The 17,937-nt window shown below is 45.7% G+C and overlaps 2 protein-coding genes across 6 annotated transcripts in view; one reads left to right on the top strand and one right to left on the bottom strand.

Moving 5' to 3' along the window:
* Positions 1–12,280, top strand: part of gdpd5b (glycerophosphodiester phosphodiesterase domain containing 5b) — a 50,154-nt gene extending 37,874 nt beyond the window's left edge. For 2 of the 5 annotated variants that reach the window (XR_007383158.1, XR_007383159.1), the window contains exons 8-18: positions 954–1,099; positions 1,738–1,820; positions 2,993–3,143; positions 3,803–4,024; positions 4,651–4,808; positions 5,042–5,189; positions 5,695–5,777; positions 7,402–7,416; positions 9,164–9,276; positions 9,420–9,645; positions 9,993–12,280. Coding sequence is in view for 2 of the 5 variants with exons in the window: in XM_048981354.1 (XP_048837311.1) it covers positions 954–1,099; positions 1,738–1,820; positions 2,993–3,143; positions 3,803–4,024; positions 4,651–4,808; positions 5,042–5,189; positions 5,695–5,777; positions 7,402–7,416; positions 9,164–9,276; positions 9,993–10,078 (1,205 nt within the window). In the remaining 3 variants the exon portion in view is untranslated. The remainder of the gene's footprint in view (positions 1–953; positions 1,100–1,737; positions 1,821–2,992; positions 3,144–3,802; positions 4,025–4,650; positions 4,809–5,041; positions 5,190–5,694; positions 5,778–7,401; positions 7,417–9,163; positions 9,277–9,419; positions 9,646–9,992) is intronic. The other 3 variants (XR_007383160.1, XM_048981354.1, XM_048981355.1) reach the window with 3 other exon arrangements.
* Positions 11,903–16,182, bottom strand: hspa13 (heat shock protein 70 family, member 13). The gene is made up of 5 exons (XM_048981356.1): positions 16,014–16,182; positions 15,391–15,731; positions 14,920–15,133; positions 14,633–14,800; positions 11,903–14,550 (listed from the first exon to the last, which is right to left on the bottom strand). The coding sequence occupies exons 1-5, from the start codon at positions 16,036–16,038 to the stop codon at positions 13,985–13,987; spliced, it is 1,314 nt and encodes a 437-aa protein (XP_048837313.1). The 5' UTR covers positions 16,039–16,182; the 3' UTR covers positions 11,903–13,984.
* Positions 16,183–17,937: the final 1,755 nt, after the last annotated feature.

Raw genomic sequence — 17,937 nt, forward strand, 5'->3', positions numbered from 1 at the left:
ACACGCTACCTAGCGGGGTTCCGGCTATGATTCATTTTGTGGACTCCAGCCCTAGTCGCACCGGGGTGGCGATGGCGGCCGCGGCCTGTCACGAGAGATGCTGCCGCTGTGCGCTCTCTCGCACGCTCACGTGCCGGTACGGTGGGTTAGATTTGTGCGTCACCGCTCGGCCCGGCTGTCAGCGAGCCCAGCCAAGCGACGCCAGATGATTCAATGCTCTCCCCCAGTCTGACGCCTCCAGGTTGGCGTCATGCGCATGCAACTTCTACCCCACATGACAAAATGTTTCATCATTGTCTGTGTCTCTCATGCCCACCATCGGAGGCTGTTCCCCACCAGAAATCCACTTCCCTTGTCCAGAGGGCTAACGTGATCCGAGCTGAAATGCAGGGGTTTGTTAAACAGTGACATTTCGTAAGAACGCCAATGAAACACCAGTGGTGAATTTTCCCACCTCTTACACCTGTAACTAGAGCCCTTCTGGAACATTCCAGTCTTGCATTGACCCCCAGTCTTGACCCGATATGTCCCCTTTGCTCATGTGACCACCTCCTGTGCGGCGAAATGGATAAGCCAGGAGAATCCTTAGGACCCCGCTTAGCGATTGGCGTTGACGTTGCGTAACCTTGGTGATGGGAAAAGAATCTGCGGCAAATATGTTGCCTTTTTTTTCTTCGTTTTTTTTCCCCTCTGAAGTTGAGAGAGACGCTGGACGCTGCTACGGTTTTTGTTTTGTCTTGCCTATTTATCAGAGCGTAAATTTTTTTGTCATTTATCTCTGCACTGTTTATATGCTGATATATTGCGTTACGTACCTTGCTTACAGGTATGACTGACCCAAAAACATGCAGAGTGCTTTTTAATATCCTTGCTCTGTCCACTGTCCAGTTGATGCCTTTGCAGACATCTGGCACTGCTGTAAGGTGTCCCCCCTCCCCCCCCCCCCCCCCCAGGGTTCCAAGCGGCCCTCCTGCTGTTCTATGCAGGCACCCTGCTGACGCTCTACCTGGTGCCACTTGGCATCAAGTCGCCGTGCATCATGAACCGAGGCGATCTCAAGACAAGGCCCGCCATCATTGGACACCAGGGGGCGCCAATGGTGAGTTGGCCTGGCGGGACCCTGCTACGCGCAGGAAAGCGCGTTACGCTGCCCGCCCTCTGTGGCGTCTTCGCCACCGCTCTCAGGACGTGTTCTAAACAGTGTCGCGCGATGCTACCCTTTTGCGAGACTTCTCAGCTTCCCACCCAGAGATGCCCGCTACCCAGGGCCGGATTAAGAGTGTTAAGTGCTGGAACACGGCTTGCGTGATGTCACATCAGAAAGAAGAGAAGCTGATTGGTGGCTCACAAAATTAAAAAATGGATGAAACGCAGAGAAAAGAAGGATATACAATCGCAGTCATTTTATTCGTGAGTGGGATGGGGGGGGGGGCCTTATGGAGGATTGTCCTGCTTGGTGCCCCGCCGCCCCCCCCCCCCCCAGACGCAGTGCCCCACATGCCAAAATGCCCATATGGTTAATCGGGGCCAGTCACTGGGCTGCGGGCATCTCATGGCTGATCAGCACCTGAAGGACACCTAGACTAAACATTCTGGAAGTCCAAGACAGTCCACGACAGTTTTCATTTTAGTGCCGTCTTGGCTACAGTGTATATATTGACATTTTTATGCCACAAGATGATATAAAGCTATCTGTGCTAATATACTAATGAAAGCTCTCTCCATTTTCCCTGTCAGCTGGCTCCGGAGAACACAATGATGGCCTTCCAGAAAGCTATTCAGCTGAAGGTCAGCGGCCTGGAGACCGACGTGACTATCAGGTAGCCCAACCAGTATAAACCAGTCAGTCCAGTAGAAACCTGAGGCCCCTGCTTGCTCCCACTGGGCCTCTTGGGCAGGAAAGTAAACTGAACATTCAGTCATGAGAGATTAAGCACTCTTAGGCCTCCAATCACAATTCTTTAGTTTGTAAGCAGACCACACTTAGTTTTGATGCGATGTGCAATATTAATGCAGAGCTGTGCATTGACCAAAGGGCATTTTTTTTCAGTGATGTGTGTGTGTGTGTGTGTGTGTGTGTGTGTATATATATATATATATATATATATATATATATATATACTTGGAATAATAATAATAATAATAATAAACCAATGTTACTTAAATCCCTCAAGACAACAGATATGTAGCTGAAGCAGTGAGGAACAACAGTATGAATCTAAGCAGGTTCTGTGTTACGGGCAAATGCACATTCTTCCCGGTTTGGTTGAATTCAGTCTTTGTTAAAATCTGGGGTGCTGCTGGCTTCCGAAATGACACCCTGGCTCCCGGGGGTCTTGGGGACGAGCCGTCAGACTGGAACCTGCTAGAGGGATTTGCCCCCCGCCCCGAGCAGCATTAATGACCCCTGACGACAGGCAGGTCTGACGGAGCCATCCCAGAGGCTACGCTGAATAATTAAACAAGACGACAGACGCGGCCTGGCCGAGGTCCGGGCACGCGGGGCACCTGCACACTGGGCTATTTAGGCTACTTTTTTAATAGTCACATGACCTGCACATTCTAGAAATTTCTTAACATACTTTCCAGCACTATGACTTTAAAATACTGAGCCGCGAATGACATTCTTTTGCTTTTGTAGAGCTTCATAGGGTTACTTGGCTATTTCTCATCCCTAATGCTCTCATCCAAACATTTTCTGCAATCTTTTTTGTACCTTTGGATGCTTATATGGAGCAGGTCAATTTAGCTACTGTTCTTAAATATAATACACGAGGGCATCTCCTTGAACTTGGGCCTGTAACCTTTAGTTGACAAGTCTGTGTTCTTAATCACTATGCTACCTGCTGCCCCCCCCTGCAGTGAGCCAGAATGGGCAGGCATGTCTGGAATCAGAAATCAGAACAGTTGGGGGGGCTAACGGCCCCCCTCCCTAGGGGTTATATTAAGCGTCACACTGTGTAAAAACCAGAAATAATGTTTCACTACACAGCGTGGATGGGGTCCCCTTCCTTTTGCGTGATCGCACCTTGAGAAGGACAACCGACGTGAAGCAGGTCTTCCCCGACAGGCAGTTTGATGCTGCTTCTATGTTCAACTGGACCGACCTGCAGGCTCTCAATGCAGGACAGTGGTTTATCAAGGTATCCCCCCATCCAACAATCATCATTCCTGTTTTTTGTTCTTGATTATCCTAATCTAGTTGTCTTTTTCATCACTTGGTTCCTCAAGCAGAGACAATTTTTTTTGTGTGTTTTTTTAATGGCATAACAGGCACTTCATTAAGTTGAGTCAAATTGATGATTTGATTATTCAACTTGAATGGATTAAGGTCTGCCACAACCAAGTGCAACGCACAGAGATGAAGGCTGTGTCCAAATTGAGGGGCTGCATCCTTTGAAGGACGTTGTCTACGTAGCCTTTATAGGCTGCGTCCTTCAAAAGTCCACGTGATGAATCTTGGGAAATGTTGGGCTGCTATCAGGTGGATCCTTCACGACTTGGCAACAGGACGCATTCCTAGACCACATCTGAGATTTTGAAATGGGACGGGCTTGTCGGGTGGCTGTGTTGCACTCGGTCTTTGAATGCAGCCTTTGAAGGATGAATCGCCTGAATTTGGACACATCCCAAGAGGAGTGCATCCATAGATCCAATGAGATGCATACAAGTATAGCTGCTGGGATATCATTGGTCATTGACTTCCTGTATGAGGCTGCTGATTGGCCACCTTACTTTGGCAAGTTGTGATCTGTCATTCTGCTGGCCTCTTGTCCCACCCGCCCTCAATCCCGGCCTACAGGATAACCCCTTCTGGACAGTGGGGTCCCTGTCCAAAACAGACTTGGTGCAGGCTGAGAACCAGTCCCTGTGCAGCCTGGAGGACTTCCTGGAGCTGGCAGCTGGCTTCAACTGCTCGGTGGTCTTCCGACTGCAGCGGCCCCCACCCGGCCACCCCCACCACATGAGCTGGATAAACGACACCCTGGAGACAGTGCTGAGTTCGGGGATCCAGCAGGAGCTGGTGAGGAGTTCCCTCCAGCGACGTTAAAGCAAGAGGATGATGCATCTTATATAACCAGATCCTGTCGTACTGATAAAGACAGGAGCCGTTGCCAGGAGAAATCGAGTCTGCAGTAGAACGAAATATAGACTGGAATCACAAAGACCAGTTTTACGCTGGAGGCACCTTAAAATATATCTGATATTAGGGGAAGCTAATCAATTCTGTGCGTAAAGTAGATATATTCACAGGTTTATGTGCTTATGCATGTACAGGCTACTAGCAGATGTCTGTCTTTCTAAGCTAGCTTGAGTATGTATAGAATATCAAATCAAGTGGGGCTTCATTGTGGCACCAGCCATGTATAGTCACACAGTATACAGTGACACAGAATGGCGTTCTGCCATGCTGCACCTGTGCTAAATGCTAACTGCTAACTGCTTCACCTTTATGCAAAAAAAGTCATGACATTGACGTACAATGTAAATATAACGTTACGATGTTTAGAATGTTGGAAGCAGTAGGGTTGCATGTAAATAGCATGAGTGAGTCAATAAATATCAGAGCAATAAGTAAGAAATAACGTGACACTTGGATGCTGGAGTTCTGCCCACCTCAGTGGCCGCTACGCTGGGTGCCCCCTCCAGGTGATGTGGACCCCAGACAAGGACAGGAAGTTGGTGCGGAAGGTGGCCCCGGGATTCCAGCAGACCTCCACGCAAAAACAGTCCCCGGCCGCTGCGAACCAGGGGGGCATCTCCAGGCTCCTCTTGCGCTACAACTGGGCAAGCGCTCGGGACGTCCGGTACGTGTCCGGCAAGTTCCGCCGGGCTGCGCAGAAGCAAAATTTCTCACTCGTGACTCTGTTTACGCCTTGTAGCGGGGGAACTCGGCGTCGAGGGCGAGCATGCAGAAAATGAAACGGAGCAGTTTTTCTTGTTGGAAGGAAGAATACTTTTTTTGCAGTATTGTATTCAGCTGCTGCATATAGTATTGTTTGGTGTGGGTGAGTGATGCGTGTGTCTGCATGGCCTACAGGGTGCTCTTCGCGCACAACGTGAGCCTCACCCTCTACACTGTGAATAAGCCATGGCTGTACTCCGTACTCTGGTGCAGTGGGGTGCCTTCAGTGTCCTCTGATGCCCCCCATATCCTGAATAAGGTGCCTTACCCCATCTGGCTCATGGTAAGCCTTCCCAGTAAACCCACCCACCCCCCAACACCCTGTTTCCAGCTGCGAAACCATATGTACTGGGAAGAGAGCTTAGCCTTCACCTGGCACCGCCCATCTGTCCTTCTATTTTGACCTTCACTTACCCCCCCCACCCCCCCCCCCCCCAGCAGGGGCCTAACAGGAAGCAGGAAAATCGCCCCTTCCTTTGTTTTTGTTTACAGTTTATATAACTGCCCTTGAGTCAGTTTTTGTTCATGTGTGAAACAGGAAGTTCTTGTACGCAATAAAAATTGCTTCAGAATTACTGATGAGATTCGTGATTGTTTTAGATGCCTAAAGATCTGAGTCGTCGTTCCCATTCCCTCTAATTTTGGGGGATTGTTTATGCTATTAAACTATTGAAAGAAAATCTCATGAATGATTGCTGGAAATTGTGGCTGGGAGCGGAACTAAATTAGCTGTTGTTTAGTGCCCTCTAGAGGTTCATCTTGCATCAGCAGTTTGTGTTTCTTTTCAGACTCCAGATGAATACTGCATAAGCTGGGTCATAACGGATCTCGTCTCCATCATAACAGTAGTAGGAATTTTTGTATTCCAGAAGTAAGTACTGCCCTCGAACCTTGCCGCGTTCATCAGCTCACGTCACTCCACAGGAAGTGGTTACGCAGTGAAGTCCTTCAGTGATCGGTCACCCATTCTATCAGTGTCTCCGGGGTTTTATATTTCGTGTTTTGCTCCATCTCATTAGCTACCGTGTGTTTCTAAAAACACTGATGTCAAGATTCATTAAAGATGAAATGTTCAGTCTTGTGTGGAGCACATGCTACATTACTGTCTTACTCTACTGTACTCTCATAAATCTATTTTTTATGACACATAATTTGAAAATATGGGTAATTGGACCAAGCTCTGCTGTAAATGGTTCTGTAAAATATGATGCAAGGGTTCTGACCACAGTTACAGTGGCTGAACCAGCACATTATAAATCTCATGTTTCACACCCGGAATCGCATCGGTGTCGGGGTTACCTCAAATGATACTGAGCTCCCCCTGCTTTCCCAGCTGTGCCCCCCCGCCAACCTCCCCCCGCCAACCTCCCCCCAGCGCTTGAGCTTTTGGCTGTGCATTTGTTTTTTGAAGGACCGGCGGCCGCTGCCCAAATCATCCAGTACCAGTACTGCTCCCCAAGCCCCGCCCCCAAGCCTCACCAACAAGCCCCGCCCCCAAATCCCACTCCCAAACTCCACCCCCAAGCCCCACCCACAGCAGCAGCCATGCCAGTCGCTCTTATTGCCAATAGCCTACATTAGCATCTCGCTAATCCTTAATTACAGCCATTGCCATCACGCTGTCTACCTCTCCCACAGACCTTCCCGTGTGACTCTCAGAAATGTCACCCTCCTCATCAATAAATAGGCATGAATATTAAAAAGAAATCCCTCAATATGATTCTGTTTACTGGAGCGATTCAAGAGTGAAACGTTCCTTGACCTTTGCGGTTGACCTTTGGCGTCAACCTTTTCTGAGCGTGGTTCTATGTGATTCCGGTGCGATCACTCCCTGCTGCCCCCTTTTGAGTCCTCAGCAACGTGAATGATGGGCCTGTGGTCAATAATGCTTATTATTCACGCTGACATGACATCAAATATCCCCCGACCCTGCGAATGGATGAATGGGTGTCGTCCTGTATTCAGACGCGAGGCCGGTGCAGTGGCCCATAAACCGATCTCGCATCTCCCGCCTCACTCCATTGTCAGCAGAAAGACCGGGAACTTGTGAGGTCTTGACACCGATAAGTAGGGCTTATCATTTATCGGCAGATAGAGGTTGGGGCCACTCTTTGCTTTGTGTGGGAACTGTGCCGCTAATGGGCTCCCCCTCCCTATGTATGCTTGGCTCACAAATGTCATGTCCTACCGCCCCCTTACGGCAGTAAGAACCTGATATCTGGCACTAGGTGTACCCCCTGCTCTTGAGGTGCTGCATTTGAAGCTCACTTGTCCCTATTTAATGTGTTATTGAAGGGAACGCCTTCCACTGGCACCCCACACCCCCCATCCCCCAATGAGGTGCGGGGTGGGGGTGGGGGGGGCGATGTGGGACTCCTCACTCCCAAACTGACCTCTTGATTCTCTTTCCTCTTGCTGTTTCTCCCCTTCCTTTCCCTCTCCACTCTGCCTGACGCGTAAACCCTTCCTCTCTGCTGCATTCTGGCATCTCTCAGCTATCACATGATCAGGTAACTGGGACGACCCTCCAGACACATGGTCCCCCCCCCCCCCCCATCCTCCGATTGGCTCTTACTCCTCACTAATACTTACTGTCATATTTGCATCTTTTCTACGCATCTGCTCTTCTTTGTCAATCCATAAATACCTTTACCCACTCGTCCCACTCTTCGTACATGTCTTTAGCATCAGCTCAGTCTGTCCATCTATTAATATCTGATCATTCTAGCTGTCAGTTTGATCTATCAGTGCCCTCCCGCCCCCCCCCCCCATACTAATCACCTCTTTGCTGTTTTGTTCTATTTTTATGCCTCTTACCTCCAGCCCCGCAGCTTCCTGTCTGTTGTCCTGCTTGCAAAAAAAACAACAAAACAAATGCTTCTCTCTGTACAGCAATCAGAAGTCGAACGTCTTAGAAGCACCACTTTGGTATCTCACCACAGCTCGCTCTGTAAAGTAAAGCTGGATGTCAGTCGCACTTGTGAATGGAGTCATTGTGGGTCTTATGTCTGAGGCGCCATGCCGAGCGGGCAGGACCCGGAATGTCATCCTTGCTCGCGGTGCTGGGTCTGTGGGCTGACGCTCACCTAGGCCCCCGCCCCGGACCCCACCTGCGAGGAGGATCAAGGGAACCCAGATAGGGGGAATTCTGCCCCACGTTCTGGGGCTGATAAGAAAGTGACTCAGACAAGCGAAAGGTCTTTGCAACGTGGCAACCAAGACGAGCTGGAGTCTGGGGCTTAAGGGGTGGGGCCACAAGCCCCAGCTGAAAGCTGATAGGCCCTCGAAAAATATGACTAATGATTCGGTTGGCCCCACTTAAGCGCCCCACTGTAAAAGCATCTTAGAATCATCCCAGGTTAGAGCTGACTTCCTGTCATGGTAATTCGAGTCCTCGTTCACTGTTAGGGTTGCAAAGGGATGGAAAATGTTCAGAAACTTTCCATGGGAAGTTAAGCTGGGGAGGTTTGGGAATCTTGAACTCAAGCTGTCAGATGCAGCTATGAAAGCAAGCCATGAATAATGCAACATAGAATGCGACTTATGCGCAGGTCGTTTTCATGCAGATGCTTGTTTTGCGGTGTTTTTCCACACATACACACCCTTCCTACCAAGCACTTGGTCACACAGTGATATCACTATTAGCGCTGTCAAGATGCCCCCCCCCCTACCAACTACATTTAAATTCCCTGTTACAGGCTTAACCTACAATTTAGTCCCATATTTTCCCATTAATTCCCATGGAAAGTTTCCAACTTTGAAAACTCCAATAATTTTGCAACCCTATTCACTGTGTTGTGGGTAAAATTAAGGCTTTTATAGTTCATTTATATTACATTTGACCTACTTAGCAGAGGCTTTTTACAAAACAGTCTATATATAATATCTGTGATCGCTGGGTCAGACAGTCCCCGGATTCCCTGAACATTTCTCTGCTTCTTTGTTACATAATCTATATGTATACACACACATCTATATGTATAAACCATTTACATCATGTTTGTTATATTGTAGCAAGAGAAATAGGTGGGAATACTGGTCTGAGCATGCTTTACAAAAGTCTCACATGGGATAAATGAAAAATGTATTTCCGTTATGTTGGTATAATACAGCAGAATGAATGCTGTTAAACCATTCAGTGAAGGATAATATAAAATTTATAAAGCGTTTCATGGGTTGTAATTCACTATATATACATTATTAGAAGATGTTATATTAATATAAGGTTTGCTAAAGCGCCCCCTTGTGGCTTTCCAGATGGCGCATGAGCGGGATCCGCAGCTACAACCCGGAGCAGATCATGCTGAGCGCGGCTGTCCGGCGGAGCAGCCGGGACGTCAACATCATGAAGGAGAAGCTCATCTTCTCAGGTGACGAGATTAGGGGGCACTGCGGACCCCGGAACCGGCGGGGGTTGAGCCCGCTGCCTGTCGCCTGTGTGCGCGTCTGCGTGTGTGTGTGTGTGTGAGTGTAAGCCCCGCATGCGTTCTGAGTGTTTGTACATCTCCCAAAGGTTCCCAGACTTCGCCGCCAGAAGCCCTTGCCACATTCCAGTGCTTGAAGTCCCCCCATCCCATTCCATCAACCCCGTCCCATCCAACTGTTTAACTACCCGTTGCTACCATTCCTATGCACCTCCCCACCCCCTCCCCGCACCCTTCTGCCCGCTGGAGACTTGCATGGCCATTCATAGAGCTCACACTTGTGGTTTGCCCACCACTAATGGCAGCCAATAAGAGGTGAGTTCAGAGTGCTGAGGTTTCCCTGTCAGTGTCCCATTCTTATGTGTTCCATATCCTTAATGCATTTGTCTACTGTTAGCAATAACATGGTGGCTAGCAAAATTTAAAAATAGAACGGGTTTAATGGGAAGACTGTCCAAATTTAACATGCTAAAACCGTATGTGTTTAATGCATAGATGACAATGAGGAAAATGTAACTAATAATTAGAATAAATCGTAAATAATTAGCTGTTATCGGATTGCAACATGCAAAATGCACGGTTTTTTGCATTAATTATTATTGTAAATTATGCTTGCGTGTCTCATGCTATGCCGTCATCCCCTGAAACTCCCCGCCACACAGAGTTGAGCAACGGAGTGGGCAGCACGGAGGAGCTGTATGCGGGGAACGGGTACGATCGCTACACCAACGACGGCGTGGCCCACTGACCCGGGCTTGCTTGCCAGGATCACCTCCCCATGACGGACTGTCAACTGAGCGGGCGGGTAAAAAAAATAAATAAAATAAAATTTAAAAAGGGACGCACAAAGGAAACGTGGAGAGTAATTCTTTTTAAAATTTTATTATTTTTGTTCCACTCGGTGTGCCTGGCGCTACGGATAGACATACGGCTGTAGTGCCAAAACACACAATGTTCTGTACATGGCTGTCAATGTCACTTTGATTGTCCTTGCTCTCGTCGTAGGGTGGCGTTCAAGTGGAGCGTGGCAGTTTACATTGCACTTTTTTAAAAAACGGACTGACTTTCAAAGTCTGCGGCCGCCTTTCCGTTTACAGTGTTTGCCGAATAACTAACTCTTTGCCCTTAGGCAGGCTGTGTATTTGCATGCTGGATTTTATACAGCCATCTTTGTTATTTTAAATATAGTTTTCTATATTTAAGACCGTTCTCCAGTGGTATTTTTGGATAGTTTGCCGTGAAATTGATCTTCGCGATTCTGCCTCATTTATTTTTAGATCGCGGCATGCTTTTACACGTGTATTTGGCATCTGTGTGTTCCTCAAAACGAATGTCCCTAAAATGTTTAGAAGTGGTGAATTGGATTTAGTCTTTTAACATTTGAATGGTTGTGCATGCTATAGCTGTTCTGGGAAAAAGGAGCATTTGAAAGTATGTATTTTGTAATGTGTAGGAATCTAAAATTTGTACCTGGTGGTGTTGCTCTCTTGATCCATATGTTGTGCGCTATGTAGACGCCGTGATGAGCCTAGTGTTGGAATCAGAGGTCGATACTTGCATACAATAGTGTTGTAATACATGTAGATTAGAGGAAAAAAATACCAAAATGAGGCTCATGATGTCCTTGACGTTCTTTTCTTCATCTGGGTAGAATGTCACTCTGACACGGTGGTGTTCAGGATGCATGGATGAGTGGAATGTGCAGCGTGTCCATTAAAGAAAGGAAGATGAGAATTGCAAATCATAATGCAGTGTAATACTGATCAATTTAAATTCATTGCACATATCTTTGTGTTTTAATGATTATAATACCAAAGCATTTTTTTATTAAGCAAGCAGTCATTATTCCCTGCATACATTTCACAATGAAGTGCACGACCTGGCAACCACACAGATTTATTTATTATTTTTTTTGATGATGTGAGGATTCCTAGGTCACTTCGAAACCCCAACAGATTTGAATAAATATAGTTTTCTAATAGCTGACAATCGCAGTGTTGCGCATTCGCAGTATGTAATTTTCGTGCTTGTAAGCTTTGAGAGGCGCAGTTGATTTTAAAAATCGACGCTCGTTGGGTTAGGCCAGGCCGCAGTGGAGGATTTGAAGCAGTGTTTTGCCCCCATAGTTTTATTAGCTGCGACGTCCCACGTTACCAGAAAAGCTACTGAATCTGCTGACAACTGGAATACTATGCGATAAACTACTGTAGGTTTGTATCCTGATCGTTTAGATGTGCTGGAAACATCAAATCGTTTGCATGTTCTTTTTTTAATGCCATTTTTGATGTGTATATATGAAATCTGCTTCACCCCATGAAGAAATCTAATTTAATGCTGATCAATTTACCTCCCAATACCCATGTTGTCTCTATATGTTCTTCTGTCTCCGTCACATACGTAAGCATGCATTTTTTTCCATTGAATTATTTTATTTTCCTGTCACAAATTGTCATTTGACCGCTAAGCTACAATTATTTGTGAAACTTCGCCACAGTAACAGTATCTGCATTTGTCAGTACATTATATTACTGTATAGGAGAGTGCATGCAAGACAGTGTCATACACGGAACCATGGATTAAACAGGCGTTTATCATTTTTAATGGCAGAATCAAATTTCGAATGACATTTATGTGAAATGACAAAAACTATCTGGACAGAAGTAATCAAAGGCGCTGTCAACAATTTTCACAGCAGACTTTTTTTCCCCTTCCAAGATGGCACATTGGTACAAAAATGTTCTTTAGTATTAATGCGCAGTGGGAAATAAACTAAAGAAAAAATACTCGGTAATTCTGTCTGGTGAAAAGGCAAAGTAATATGAGCTTCTAATTAATTTGTATGATGAACTGATTTCCTCGGATACTTTTTAAATACATATTTGTACCTTATGCGCTGTTTCGGTTTGTTATTTCATGTGTGCAATAAAAAGTCTCCGTTTTGAAAGTGCAATTGTACAAATTTCTTACGCCTGTGCCGTTTGTGTTCATGCACTTTTACCAGTTGGCCACAAGAGGGAGCCAAAAGATTTATATGGAAACCAAACAGGAGGGTCACCGGCAACCGTGAAATCGCAAGGAAAGATTTAGTGAAGGTGCAGATTTGTGTGTGCAAGTTTGCACATAAAATAGGTTGGGAATGTACACATCCGTGTATCCATGTACACGCAGAAATGTCATACTGCACCAAGCATTAAGTTCACAGCATAATTTTTCTGAATTCGCTTGTAAAATTCATAGATTTATAAATATAACTTATGGAATGCAACAAGTGAATTTTTGTGCAGTATGCAGTAGTATCAGCTTCTATGTTTGCCAACTGGAAACGCCACTGTAACATTAGCTGATCGGTAACAAGCTAACTTTCGCAATAGCGCAGTCCCTTTTACGCTTTGCGAACGACACAAGAGTTTTATCATCCAGTGTTCAGTCTTCAGAGCTCATTGTTTAACACACAATGCTTTGTCACAATGTGTTGTGTCGGAGTGGAATTCTTATTTCCCATTTTCAGAGGAGAGTAGAACGACGCACATCAACTGCATTATACAAGTTCACAGTGAACATGGAACCAACACCAGAGCCATAGGGCACATGCACAGGATTCCCTCTCGTTCACACACAATTATAAACTAGAGGAAAATTTGAGACACTTCATCATACCCAGGGCTATACAGATCACGGTCTTCAAGGTCCGAGCCCTGCTTATTTTCCAGCCAGGCGGAAAGCCTCCGCCCAATCAGAATCAGTAAATGTTTAACTGCATGGGAGAACTGAAAACAAGGCCTGGATTTAGAATCGAGGTCAAGATTTGAACAGCCCTGATCTGAACCGCATGGGTTGTGGATTATCCAGATTATTCTTATACAAGCGTGGAGACTCCAGACAAACTCAAAATGCAGAAAGTCAAGGGCAGAAGAAGAACGCAAAGCCCTGGAGGTGAGAACCATCGGAGCTAACAGCCAGGGCCACCAAAGTGCCTTTCAGCGGCTGCACCGTGTGCCGCAATGACACCGTTAAATGATCCTATCGGAAGATAAGGTGACAACTGTATGTCAGCCATGGCTGCACAACAGCAGCTTTCGTAAAAGGCACGGGGACGAGGAAACAAGCGACTAAAAAACATCCCAAATGAGCTGTGACTACAGACGCAGCCACTTTCACACCATATGTCATCCTGCACCCAGACATCAATTCATATAAATGGACAATAAATAAATAAATAACACACAGCGGATATTATGCTCTCAATTCCGAAATAGAAAACAGTGCCACTTATGGCACTTTGCAAGGGTCTTTCCAAAAGCTTTCGTACCTCTGTGAACTCGGGCAAGCCGTACGTGCTGTGAGACGATGCTTTTTGCAAAGGTCCCCATTGAGGCTGTTCATTGTCTCCTCATGTATAATTATAATATGTGTGTGTGTACAGAGACACTCGATATTGTCTGACTCCCTTCAGCAAAGGGAGTCTAAGTTTTAAATGGGGTAAGAAAAATATATATTCCTCTACGTTTACTTAAGTAACTTCAGGCTGACTGCAAGGTTCTGGCTCACCTATTTTATGAGAGGTACCAGAGATGTGGGACATCATTTGATAACTCGGTCATGTGGCCCAGCGATCAGATGAAAACCATCTCATTCATTTGAAGGGGGGGGGAAATCAGCTAAAGTTCGTCTTGCGCAGGTGTTTGTTCGGGACCTCAATGGCGCTGACTTGCAAAGGCCAGGAGCCTCCCATGATTCCTGCCTGGATGGCCACACCTGTGACCACGGCCAAGTCTGGGTCCACCGAGGTATTGGGGTCCTTGCTGAAGTACTCGCTGATGAGCTGCCGGACACGGGGGATGCGGGTCGAGCCTCCAACTAGCACTATCTCATCCACCTCCTCCTTGTGGAGATGACCCTCTGCCAACACTCTCTCCACTGGCACAAGTATCTTCTGGAAAAGGTCGGCGTTGAGTTCCTCGAAAAGATCCCTGGTAATCAGCTCCTCAAATACCACCGGTGTACTGAGTTCTGGGTCCTCCCCGGTCTCCAGGTGCAACGGGATCCTCAGCACGACGCTTGGCTGGAAGGTGAGGTTGAGCTTGGCAGCCTCCACGGCTTGCCGCAGGCGGTGGATGTCCTCTTTTCTCGTGGGTGGAGTGCCGTGTTCCTGCTGGATCCTCTCCATGGTATGTCGCAACAGCCTTTGACTGAAGTCCTGTCCCCCAAGCTTGTTGTTCCCTTGGCAAACACAAACAAAAGCATTAATGGTTCCTCTTATCACCATATGATCATATTGTGACAAGTGGCCTCTCGAACCTACCTGCCATGGCCCTGGTGAGAAACATCCCCCCTTGCTTGTTCAGCAAAGACACATCCAGCGTCCCTCCCCCCAGGTCCACCACCAGCACGTTAGACACGTCCACCTTGTGCAGCCCGTACGCCATGGCTGCTGCAGTCGGCTCATTGATCACCCGCAGGATCTCCAGCCCTGGATTTGACCAGGGAAAGGTGACGTACGCAGATTAAAACATAAACAATTCACAAAGACTGCAGTAAACCCAACTGTCTGAAAGCCGAGCCGGACCAGCCGGCAACTGAGAGACGTACCAGCCAAACGGGCAGCCTTGATGGTATAGTTCCTTTGCCGCTCGTCAAACTCTGCTGGCACAGAGATGACCGCCTTTTCGACTACCACACCTAGGTGTTTCTCAGCCATCTTCTTCATCTTCCGCAAGAGCTGGAAACTAATGAATTCTGGGCTCACTGTGAATGTGCGATTGGTCGAAACTAAAAATTCTGCACTTCCGTTGTTGTACAACACCTGGGGCGTGGGGGATAAAACAGTAACTTTATTACTGACTGACCTGTTAACATTTACTTGTGGGAGTTTTACATCTCATTAGATATCTGATTGGTTGCTTGGACCCATCTCCTCTACAATCTGATTGGTTATCTATCTGAATAAATCTTTTTTTTCCCTTCTGCCCTCAGAAATCTTTTGTATAAGTAAAACATAATTATTTGTACATAGAAGTTTTGCATAATTAATACACTTTTACAGACTTTCCAGTTAACTACCTTGAATTGATAACGGGAACTTTCTTCTTCCAAGCCCTCGGGCTCAAAAATTTTCCCAATGAACCGCTTGGCATCATAAATGGTGTTGTGGGGATTGTTGTCCGCTAGCTCCTGCCCCTCGTAGCCTGCGTGAATGTCCGTGGCGGTGAACGATACCACACTGGGAATGCTCTTCCGGCCCTCCTGGTCGCCGATGACCTCCACGTCGCCGGTCCCTGCGTGGAAAACTCCCACGGAGCAGAACGTGGTCCCCAAGTCCAAACCGATCACCTTAGGCTTTGGGGGAGGCAGGTACTGCTGACCAAGGTAACCGGCGAGGAGAAGCGCTAGAATAGCTGATCCTGTTGGTTATTTAGAACGAAGTGTTACATGTCTGTATAATGTTTCCACGGAGGAAAACCCATCATGTTCTACTGTATTAGTTAACCAGTCGCCCCACGGTCTACTGAATCAGAACCAACAATTAGTAGACATTACAAGACAGAAATAGCAATTTACCTAACTGATACATTAATATGCTTATTACAGTCACAAATCCGTGTTGACTAGCTAGACAGGCAAGGCACACTATCTCACGATTTTCTTAGTATTTCTTTAATTGCCTACAAGAAGTTGAAATTTACCCAGTATTGACATTTCTCCAGCCATCCCGAATGTCTGATACAGCTGTACACTTACGAACCATGAGATGTGGCGAAAAATCTACAAAAATAATTCACAGATAACAGGCGAACAGTTACCGGTAACTTGTAGCGATACCGAAATTGTAAACCACACGTCAGCTTTACAGTGGTTGAACGTATTGCTGGATAATGTAGTGCTTCTAGTGACCATCTTCATAGTATTATATGTTTGATTTTCATTTATGAACACAGTTTCCCATAATTCTTTGCAGGCAAACACGTAATGATTGAACCAGGAAAAGCTAAGAGAACACGTGATCACTGAGAAAGGCGAAGTTCTGGTCCTTGTGATGTATTATCGACATTTTGCCGAAACCTGAGTTTTTCAGGCGGCGTGTTGCTTCGAAACTAATAGATGTAGCCAGGTAACTGCTAGTTTGGCTATTAGGATGTTTTTAAAATAAATTAACGAAAAACCCCAAAGTACCTCTAGCAATAGATGTTTTTTTTCTTTCTCTTTTTACAAATGGTCTATCATTATAGTATGATTCAGGGAACGATCTGTGGACAAATTTAAATAACTAATAAGGACTGATTCATGCTTAGTAATTCTGTTTATAATATGCACATATCAAGCCGTAGATTGTGCGAATGTGTTAATCGAATGAATTAAATTATTAATTTAAAAAAATAAAATTTGTCCATCGTGGTTGTTCAGTTCAAAATAATATGTTCTATTTGTTTTCTCTATAAAAGTTACTGAATGTGCCTAGAAGATATTTTATTTTAAAACTCAAGTTAAAGTTTATTTATAAAGCACACTTAAAGCAACCCAAAGTGCTGAATAATATGATTTGTGAGTCACATACGTGTAAACAAGATACAAATAAATGAAACGTGTGGACATACAGCCACAGCACCAAGAGTAATTAACTCTTGGGGTCTAAGACAGGCCAAATAAAATGGGCCGAGACAAACAAAATAGAACATTAAAACAGGAGAGAGGAATAAATAGTTAATAACAGCTAAATTTGTAATTGAACATACAGGGCTCTCAGATTAAGTTAAAAGCGAAGGAATAAAACCATGTTTCGAGCTGTGATTAAAAAATGACAACGCAGATGCCTGTCTAACAGAGTGGAGTAATTCATTCCAAAGCTTGGGGGCTGTGATTGCAAACGCCCTACCATCTCTTTGCGTTAATCTAGATTTCAGAACTGCTGGGAGCAGGTGGTCGACTGATCTCAGTGGCCTGCATGGATGAAAAGGTTGCAAAGCTTGAGCATTCAGTGATTAAAAAAATAATAACGTTTTAAAATTGATCCTGAATGGCACAGGGAGCCAGTGAAGGGAGGCCAGTACAGGAGTAATGTGCTCACGTTTACGTGTGACTGTTAGAAGGCATGCAGCAACATCCTGGACATCTGCAGGCGTGAAAGCGAAGCATGCCTGACCTGCAGGAAGGGCATTACAATAACCCAGACGAGATTCAATTAATCCACATGTAACCTTCTCCAGATCAGTGAAAGATAAAAAGGGTTTAACCTTAGCTAGAGGCCTCAATTTGAAAAAGATTCTGTAGTTAAAGTTAGCTATCTGTATGTCCAACTTAAGATACCTATCCATTATTGCACCTAAGAGTCTAATCATGGGTTTCAAAAAGCCCTTCATTGTTAGATTATCAGAATTTAATCTTTTCTTTTGTCCACAGTGGCTCAGTAGGTAGCACTGTTGCCTTACACCTCTAATGCTAGTAGTTCGAATCCCAGTACTAGTGTAGGTTGGAGGCCGCTATTGAAATGGAAACAGCAACCTTTAGATTCCTCCAAAAATCAGTGATGTTTAGCAAACTAGTACGACTTTAAATAAAAACAAAATGGGTGTAATATCATTTTTATGAAAATGAAAAAATGTAACAGTTGTC

The sequence above is a fragment of the Brienomyrus brachyistius genome, chromosome 17 (assembly GCF_023856365.1).
Source record: "Brienomyrus brachyistius isolate T26 chromosome 17, BBRACH_0.4, whole genome shotgun sequence".
Classification (NCBI taxonomy): Eukaryota; Metazoa; Chordata; class Actinopteri; order Osteoglossiformes; family Mormyridae; genus Brienomyrus; species Brienomyrus brachyistius.

Coding starts and splice junctions, on each gene's coding strand:
- hspa13 (XM_048981356.1), bottom strand. CDS start 16,038: ATGGCTGGAGAAATGTCAATACTGG. Junction 15,732..16,013: donor TGGAGAAATGTCAATACTGG/GTAAATTTCAAC, acceptor AATAACCAACAG/GATCAGCTATTCTAGCGCTT. Junction 14,551..14,632: donor TCTCACCAGGGCCATGGCAG/GTAGGTTCGAGA, acceptor GTGTTTGCCAAG/GGAACAACAAGCTTGGGGGA.